This window comes from Vicugna pacos, chromosome 14 (genome assembly GCF_048564905.1).
Source record: "Vicugna pacos chromosome 14, VicPac4, whole genome shotgun sequence".
Classification (NCBI taxonomy): Eukaryota; Metazoa; Chordata; class Mammalia; order Artiodactyla; family Camelidae; genus Vicugna; species Vicugna pacos.
In genome coordinates, this window is record NC_133000.1 from 72,032,887 (window position 1) to 72,042,111 (window position 9,225).

Here is a 9,225-nt window from a genome sequence, read left to right on the forward strand (position 1 = left end):
CTTTTTTGTTTCACGTGTCTGTGAAGTCCATGAAAACATGAATCATACTGAGATGACATCGTGAATAAAAAAGAAAAAAACCCACCAGCTTATTGTTGGAGTAAATTATTGCTCACCTTTATCCTTAAATTCAGATAAACACTACTCATTTTAGAACCAATGAATCTAAGGATTAAAAGAATCTCTTGCTATTGTACTTTAAAATTACTTATATGCTTTTTTCTTGTTCAACATTTAATCTTTATCCGTTTCCACATAACATCATAGTATTAAAGTCTTCTGTGCAGACTAGTGGCCAGTAAACGAAACTTGACTCATCATTTGCTTTAAACTTGGCCCAAGCTGGAAAAGTGTGAATCTCTAAGTGAAATAACAACGGTTTTCCCAAATACCGACGTGAACGTTCTCCTGATGTGCTGGTGGGACGAGAAGTTGAGAGGGAAGCTCAAATCCATTTACTTCGAAGTATAAGTATTATTCGTCGTTTATCACTGCAGCAACGTTCCAATGTGAACAACTCATTTCGAAAGACAAACAGCTCAGTTTTGGTCTGTGCTGCACGGACACCCACATCGCAGAAGGCCCCGCAGACGGCTGCGAGGAGCATCACTGCGGAGCACAGCCTACTGTACACACACTGGACTGGCCCGGAATTCTACTGGACTACACGGAGCGATTTAACAATTCCCAGCAGTCCTGGTTGTCACAACGTTGCTTCTCCGGACACTCGGGAGAGCCACGGGAACGTGTCGGACCGCAGAGCACCGCTCCCATCCCGATGGAGCGTCCGCGGGGCAGCAGCGCACCGCGAGCGAGGCCGCACGCCCGTCCACCCGCAGAGGAGCGCAGGCCCCGGGCAGAGCTGGTAGGGACGTGAGGAGGCTGGGGCCGTGCTACCTGACAGGGTCAGAGACAGCGAAGAACTCTGCCCTCGGGAAGAGGAGACCGCGGAAAAACAAGGAAGCGCTCAGGCGACGGAGCGCGGACCAGGAAGCAACCCTCGCCTGCCGGCCCGCGCCCCGCGGACAAAGCCGGAGCGAGGTCACGCCCATGGGCGGGATCTCGGCCGGAAGGGGCGGGGCTCCGCGCGGGCCCGTCGTCTAGGCAACGGGGCTCCTCAGAAAGCCCAAATCTGGGAGTTTAGGGTGGGGAGAGGAGCCATGGAGGGGCGGGGGGGCCGAGGCAGCACGGGAGAGAACCTCAGGACCCCTGCCCCGCCCCGGCTTGGGTGGTCTTTCCAAGTAGGGACGCGGACTTCATAAGCGGATTCCAGGGCACGGGCGGGAATGGATCTGGGTCGACCACCCTTCGCTGGGGCCCGGCCTGGGGAACGGCTCTCGTCTCGAGCCCCTTTGTCTCCAAGTCTCTCGGCGCTGTGCTCCGGCCGGCGACACAAAAGCGGGCGGCGAGGACCGCGCAGGCGCGCGAGCCGCCGAGGCTGCTGGGAGTGGTGGTCCGACTGCCAAATGGTAGGTCTCCCGCGCGGGCAGGCGGCCGCCTTGGTCAACAAATGCGCATGCGCCACCACTTCCGTCCTGCTCGGCCGGCCCAGTCTCTCCACCCCCCGGAGGACGCGGGTTTCTTGTAGTAAGAGCAGGGGAGGGGCTATTCGCGCTTACTCCGCCTCCTCTTCGTCTTTATTGGGTCGTCCAGGTGAGGGGGCAAGTGGATTGGCTCCTGACGTTGCCAGTCTGTTCTGCGCCATACTTATTACCCGCTGCAACGCGGGCTCCGGTGAGGGGCTGAGCAAGGGGAGGGAAGTGGTGGTCCTGGCTTGTGATGGTCCCGCTGCCGGGTTGGTTCCGGCCAAGTCTCGGGCGGGGCCACTTGCCACCCCGCGTCCTCCAGCTAGCGTGGAGCGCCGCCCGACACGCTCTGCCTGCAAGTGCGAAACTCCTAGTAAAGTTTGCGCCTCTCCCGCCGCCCCCCGCCCCCGCGACCCCGGCCCTGGCAAAAGTGACAGACAAAGCCACACCCCCGCTCGGCGGGGCTGGTGGGGGGCGTGAATGCGGCGGGGGCGGGGCCCACGGGGGAGGGGGGCGGTGGAGCTGGGGCGCATGCGCGGTGCGGGGGGCCGAATGTTTCCCAAGTGTTTGAAACTGGTATTTGGGTTTTCCACGTTGGACAAGTGCGGCGCGGCGGGCGGCGCGCGCCCCTTCCCGCGCTCGCTCGGCCCCGGCCCCGGCCCCTGCGCCGGGGTGCGCGCCCGCACGCCCGCCCGCGCCCGAGGCCGCCGAGCGCCGGCCCGGCCCGCCAGGCGCCGGTCCCCGGGCCCAGGCGGCGCGGCTCGCAGATGTAGCGGCGCGGGGCCGGCCGGAGGGGGGGCGCCGGCGGGCGGGAGCCTTGCATTTTGCAGCTCTGCGCTCCGAGGGGGCGGGGGCCGGAGGAAGCGGAAAGCCAAGCCGAGTCGCCGGGGACCTCGGTGAACCATGTTGAGCCCTGCCAACGGGGAGCAGATCCACCTGGTGAACTATGTGGAGGACTACCTAGACTCCATCGAGTCTCTGCCTTTCGATCTGCAGAGAAACGTCTCGTTGATGCGGGAGATCGACGCGAAATACCAAGGTACGGCGGGATGGATGGGCGGGGGCGGCTGCTCTATCCCCGCCGGTCGCGGCGCGCCGCGGGGCCGCGGGCAGTCCTGCTCCCCGCCTGGGGAGCTGGGAGCCCACTGCGGGGTCCTGGCCGGGAAGAAACAAAAGGGCTGGAGCGTCTTTGATTTGCCAAGGTCCTTGTGCGCGAAGCCGGGACACGGAGGAGGAAGGAGGAACGAGAGGTCTCAATGCCAGGCTGTGCGAGCAAAGCGCTCTTTGTAGTGAAGTGACGAGGCGGGGTGCTGCGGGGGAGGGGGCGCAGGGGGCGCAGGCTACTGCGCCGAGGGAGGGATGTGCCACGGTCGCTAGGCTGAGGGGCGCAGGGACCGGGCTGCGCGGAGGACTGCTGGGAGGGCGCTGCTGGCGAGGGGTCCCCCGGCCCTGCTCTCCATCCCCGGAACCACCTTCACCCAGTCCCGAATCTGAGTGTTACATAAAGTCCGGGGTCGGTACTCCGCGTGGTGTAGCCCCGGTCGCCCCCTCCCAGCCCCTGGCCCTCCCGCGGTGCTGGACACCTAGTGAGGGGCGACGCGGCCGGGTGTAGTTTGCGGAGGGCCAGGGCTTTATTCAATGCATGCAGTGGGGAAGGGGAGGGGAGGGAAAGGAGGATGGGGCGAGGAAGTCGCCCATTTGTGCTGCGCTCGGGGGGCGCAGGCAAATATTGCTGGCTTCGAAAGGAACATGGCAGGGGAGAGGACCTGTGGGTCGTTCTCTGCAACCCCGGCCGCCCAGACTGCCGGAGAGAGACGGAGGGGTTCAGGTCCGCTGGGAATTGTTGGCTGTTGGGGAAACTTTCCTGCCAGGTCAGGCATGGCATTAGGGGCTGTATTTGAAACGTGGATAGTCACTCCGAGTTTACTAATGTTTACAGGACTACGCAGTAGGGAAACGGAAAAGTGGGGGGGAGGTGGAAAGCCACAGCACGCCCCGCAACGCAAACGAAACCCCGCAGGGAAGGCGCCCCTGTGCGCTTTACCAGAGGTTCGGCTTCACAGCGATTTTTATAGGAGGCTTATTAGCATATTGCGAACGTTTTGCCTCGGCCTCCCGTGATTGGCCGTGGCATCTCCCATGGAATGTCCTTATCAGCCCGCTGCTGAACCATTGGTTGCTGGGCCGGATGAGGGCGGGCCTTGCGCGGTGATTGGCATGGGTCTCTGTTTCCGCCGCCTTCTTTTTTTCTCTTTTCGTAGAGGAGCGGGGAGGAGAGAGGAGGTCGAGTTAATTTGAATGTCTTCGGGTCGCCCGGCCTCCCGCCTCGCATTGGCCATTGGTGATGCTGGGGCGGGCCGTGCTCTCTAGCCCTGCGTTGTGATTGGTGTCCCGCCTGGCCGCCGCCCTCCGGTCGGACGATCCCCATAGGCAGTGGCTCCCGGGGCGGGGCGCGCTGCCCGCTGGCCGCCGCCCCATTGGCCGCGACCGGCCCCGCCCCGCTCCCAACCCCCAAGGACTCCAGCCCGGCCACTTCCGCCACAGAGCCATGGAAGCGCTCGGGGGACAGGGCGAGGCCGCCAGTCCTTGCTGCCGGGACTGCCGAGGACGCCGTCGGGCCTCCTGCCCGGGCCCCAAGGACCCGCGCGTGCGGCCGCGCGGAACAGTGGAAGCGTGAGTGACCGGGCCCGTGGGCTTTTCTCGGGGGGCCCAGGGGGCCCTGCGCGCCCGAGCTCGGAGACGGCTTGGTGGTGGAACGACGAAAGCGGGGGATGAAGGGCTTTCCCAGTCTTTGTGGAATTCGTCGTCGCCGGTACTGTTCGTTAGCACTTTTAGGACATTTCAAGATAACAAAAAAAAGTTCGTCCTTAAAATTCTCTAGCGCCCACGTCGGCATACCTCTTAAGGTTACTTTCTTACTGTCGGAAGCCTGTTTCACTGCTTTAGAAACGGAGTGTCGTCCGCGGGATTGACACACTCAGCGCGTTTGGCTCGTTCGAAGGAGAACATCCCACCCCACCCCGGCGCCCGGCGAAGGCAGTGCCAGGAGTGAGCTGCTGAGCCTAACCTCCGTCGTGATGATAGTCACTCATTTGGTTGCGGCTCACTGTAAATGCTGAGATACGCACCATGGCTCTAAAAATTAAGGTTTTGTGTTTAAAGAATTTCTTGGTTGCAAGGCAAACTTGGTTTACAGTCTTTCGCTTAGTAAACATGGAATGGACGTTAATTCAAAAGGATGGATAATAATTAGTTTACCAATCGTATTTGAGGCTATTTTTGAATTTAAAATGTTTTTCAGTTATTTTGAAAGTATTATATTTTAACTGCCCACCCGCCCCTGTGAAGGAAAGCTTCATAAAGAACTTTAGTGCAGTCCTCATGTAGAATTAAAATATATTTCTAATAATTGGACAGATCAGATTAAATTTTGCTGCGGTCTCATTTATTTAATCCTTAGATTCTTTCCTGGTATCACTGCTTTCCTACGGAGATGTTGGTGTGGAGCATTTTTAGGAGAAAGGGTCAGCTGCGTGGAGTTGATGGCACTGAAGACGTCAGGTGGCTGGCAGGGTTCCTGTTGACAGATGTTTGTACTTCAGTGACTTTGCTTGGGGTATTAAAGAAATGTATGCCACTGTGTAGGTAACAATTATTTTTTGGTAATTTTGTGACAGGTTTGTTTCTTTCCCACAGTGAGGCTTCACATGGATGTAAGCTTGCTTGTGATGTAAAAGAAGCTATATGTTGTTAAATTTTAAATTAATGATATCACAGAATTGTCTTCTACGAAGTGCCAACATTGTCTTTAGAAACTGATTACTGACTAAACCAAGTAATACAGTCTTGTAATGTGTAATCCACTTAAAAATGGCAGAAACTCATATAACATCTCCGAAGTAGAACTTGGGTAAGTTGAGCATAGCTGTTTATTTGCAGAATTAATTACTCCAAGAGACCATGAGACTGGCATTCTTCCTTTCTAGTGGCAGACAGTCTGCATTGTTCCTGTAGGAAATGTCTTCAGAGCTCTCTTTCATTGAAGAATATAGCCTGGAAAGTACTGTGTGCCGTTTAGGTACGCTCCAAGTGTTGGCCTAAGTTCATGTGTTTACTCTAGTGTTAGGTTTATGCTTTGTAACTATTTGAAGATAAGGTCTGAAGGGTTAATGTCACATTTTATGCACGCCCCCCCCCATTTCCTAGTTTGAGAGTAGAATTGCTTTATTTTAAGAGACTGCAAAAAGTTTTCAGGAGAAGAATATGATACTGTTTAATTTAGTGGTTACTGTTTGGGGAAAATAACTGGGAATTTCTGTGTATTTAAATGGACTTTTGGCAGGAATATTTGCCTTCCTTATTTCAATCAGATTATCTAACAGCTTTTATTTCTTGAGAAATCGCCTAATTACATTTGCCAAATTCCACTTTAAAGTCACATACACTGTCTTCTAACCTGTCCATGAAGGTTACATTTAGTACTGAGGGTTTTTTGTTAGCTTTTGATGTTTTAAGGTCTGTTGCCTTTTTTAACTGTAAAGGTTACTGTTTTAAGCAGTAAAGGCAAAAGTAAAATCTGTCACCTTTGTTTCAAAGCAAGTTTAGGTTGTTTGGTTTATGGTGACAAACCATTCTTGTTTTCAGTAATACAGGGTAATACAGAGATATTTCTGTACGTGCTGGGATGAAATGATGTGGCTGGTAAACTGAGGCCCTGCATCACTAAGTAGTATTAATACACATTCTCTAGCTTGATAGAGTATTCAAGATGGCAGTACATTAAAATAAAGAGGATAACGGCCTTAAATTATTACAATAATATTTCAGTAAAAACAGTGGGGAAAACAGTACATAATCATTAATTTTACAGAAAATAAAAGTTTGGACCTCAGCCCTTCACCTTATTTGAACTTTCCCCTTAGTTACCTGTCCAGGGAGTTTTTTGCTCCCCGTGCTCTGAACGCACACAGAGTCCCTTGGGGGAGCTTTGAGAGGCACTTTGATAAATGGGAACTGTGTTGGCATTTGTATTTAGTACCAGGGATTTTCTTCAACAGGAAAAAAAAAAAAAAGCCTGCTAGAAAGGCCTCCAGGTTACAAGGCTTTCCTACTAGGAAGCCTTGCCTTCGCTATTCCGTCCACTGCGGTGACTTTTTTTACCGGCTAGGGAGTTAGAAGGCTGGGTAGCGTTTACGGCCTGGGTGTAATGCTTCTTTTCCCCGTTGCAGAAATCCTGAAGGAACTGGATGAGTATTACGAGAAGTTTCAGCGGGAGACGGACGGCGCCCAGAGGAGGAGGGTGCTGCCCTGCATCCAGAGGGCCCTGATCCGGAGCCAGGAGCTGGGCGATGAGAAGATCCAGATCGTGAGCCAGATGGTGGAGCTGGTGGAGAACCGGGCCAGGCAGGTGGACAGCCACGTGGAGCTCTTTGAGGCACACCAGGAGGTCAGCGACAGCACAGGCCACAGCAGAGCTGGCCAGGAGAAGTCAAAAAATGAGACAATCACGCAGGCAGAAAAGCCCAACAACAAGAGGTCCCGGCGACAGCGCAACAATGAGAATCGGGAAAACGCAGCAAATAACCACGACCACGAGGACATCTCCTCTGGGACGCCCAAGGAGAAGAAGGCCAAGGCCTCCAAGAAGAAGAAACGCTCCAAGGCCAAGGCCGAGAGGGAAGCCTCCCCCGCAGACCTTCCCATCGACCCGAACGAGCCCACGTACTGTCTGTGCAATCAGGTCTCCTACGGAGAGATGATCGGCTGCGACAACGACGAGTGCCCCATTGAGTGGTTCCACTTCTCCTGCGTGGGGCTCAGCCACAAGCCCAAGGGCAAGTGGTACTGCCCCAGGTGTCGGGGCGAGAGCGAGAAGACCATGGACAAGGCCCTGGAGAAGTCCAAAAAGGAGCGGGCCTACAGCAGGTAGTGGCGGCCGCTGAACCGCCAGCAGGACCAGCCGGGTATTTATTGCGTCGCCACCTTCGGACCGGCGCAGGGACCGGACGACGTGGACTTTTAAAGACAGTTAGAAAGGAGCCGTTCCTTTTGCAAGGGACAGCCGGGACTCTCTTTGCGTTTCTGCTGGTGCACATGTGTAACAAGAAAGTGGTCTGTGGATCAACATTTTAGAAACTACAAATATAGGTTTGAATTAAACACTCAAGTGAGTCTCAGTTTTATTTTGGTGTTTTTTGGCTGGGGGCAGGGATGACTTGGAAGCAACCCAACACATTAAATGTGGGAAGAAAAGATTTCATTTAGCTACTGTTTTACTTTAATAAAAATGTTATTGCTTCATGAATAAATTTTTAAACTTAGCCAAGTTGCTAAAAATACAGCCCATAGCAAATTTGTTTCTTGCTATAACAGTGTATATCCATGTAACAATTCAATGAAAAGGTTTAAAATTTGAAAATTATTTTTTAAAAAGCTAAATGGTTATATTTACATGTCAGACATTTTATATACTGGCCCGTTCCCCAAATGGCCATTTTAAAATTTTTTTTTTTATTAACCCAAACAGGACTGGTCTAGACATGGACCTTCAAATCACGCTTTTGCTGTTACAAATACTAGTGTAGCGTCTTTAACTCATACACGATGTGTAAGTGTTTCCAAGTGAACTTGCACCTGCTGTATTCTGATCAGAAGTGCGGCCGGGTGCCATTGTGAAACCAAGGTGTGTTTCCTGCTGTGTGCATGACAGCTGTACAGATGTGACATCAAGAAATAAATGCAACTTGGCCAGTTTGCCTAGCAGTACATTTAATCTTGACATAAGTAAGTTTTAAATTTTTGTCTTAAAAATGTGTACACCAGCAGTTTAGATGAAGCCTTAAGCAGATTTTGTATTATCGTCCTGACTTAATAATAAAGTAGATGTTACCTAATTGCCAGCAAAAAGTAAGTGTCCAGACAGTATATGTTTAGACCGGGGCGGGGGGGCGGGGGGGGGGAATTACTGCCCGCAGACCAAATGCAGCTCACAACCTGCTTTTGTATGGCCTGTGAGCCAAAAGTGATCTTTACATTGTTAAATGGTTTAAAAAAAAAATCAAAAGAATCCTATTTCGTGACATGAAAATTATATGAAATTCAAATTTTAGTGTCTGTCAATAAAGGTGATTGGCTCTCAGCCAGGCTCGTTCGCTAACACACTGTCTGAGGCTGCTTCTGTACAGCGCCAGGTGAGCGGTGCGACGGAGACCACGTGACCCACAAAGCCGAAATCATTTATCTTCTGGCCCTGTGTGAAAAAGCTTTGCTGTCCTGATTTAGACTAACTTCTCGCGTGGTCATCTGTGTCCTTCACTGCCACCTATTGAAAGAGTCAGTGGAATTTTCATTTCTGAGCGATGTATGGGTCATTTGAATCACACGCTGGGGAGGATAGTTTCCATAGTCTGTTAGGTCTTGAGTCCTTTGCAAGGAAGAACTGGGTCACCACGGCAACATCGAAGGGTCTATATGGCATGTGTTTATTTTGAATAAAACAAGTTGTTTTCTGATTGTTTACTCCATTTGGGAAACGGTGAGAACTTCTTTTGTGCCAGATGTAAGTCCCTAACTTTTACAGTAAATTTCCAACATAGAGGGCTGTTAGAGAAATGCACATTGTAGTTGATCGTACATTCACATGGTGAGATTTTTGCATATTAGCACCTACAAAAAGGCATTTATTTTCCAGCAAAACTCC

The 9,225-nt window shown here is 52.5% G+C and overlaps 1 protein-coding gene across 1 annotated transcript; it reads left to right on the forward strand.

Moving 5' to 3' along the window:
* The first annotated feature begins 2,067 nt into the window (after positions 1-2,067).
* ING1 (inhibitor of growth family member 1) lies at positions 2,068-8,682 on the forward strand. The gene is made up of 2 exons (XM_006218169.4): positions 2,068-2,565; positions 6,755-8,682. The coding sequence occupies exons 1-2, from the start codon at positions 2,430-2,432 to the stop codon at positions 7,453-7,455; spliced, it is 837 nt and encodes a 278-aa protein (XP_006218231.1). The 5' UTR covers positions 2,068-2,429; the 3' UTR covers positions 7,456-8,682.
* Positions 8,683-9,225: the final 543 nt, after the last annotated feature.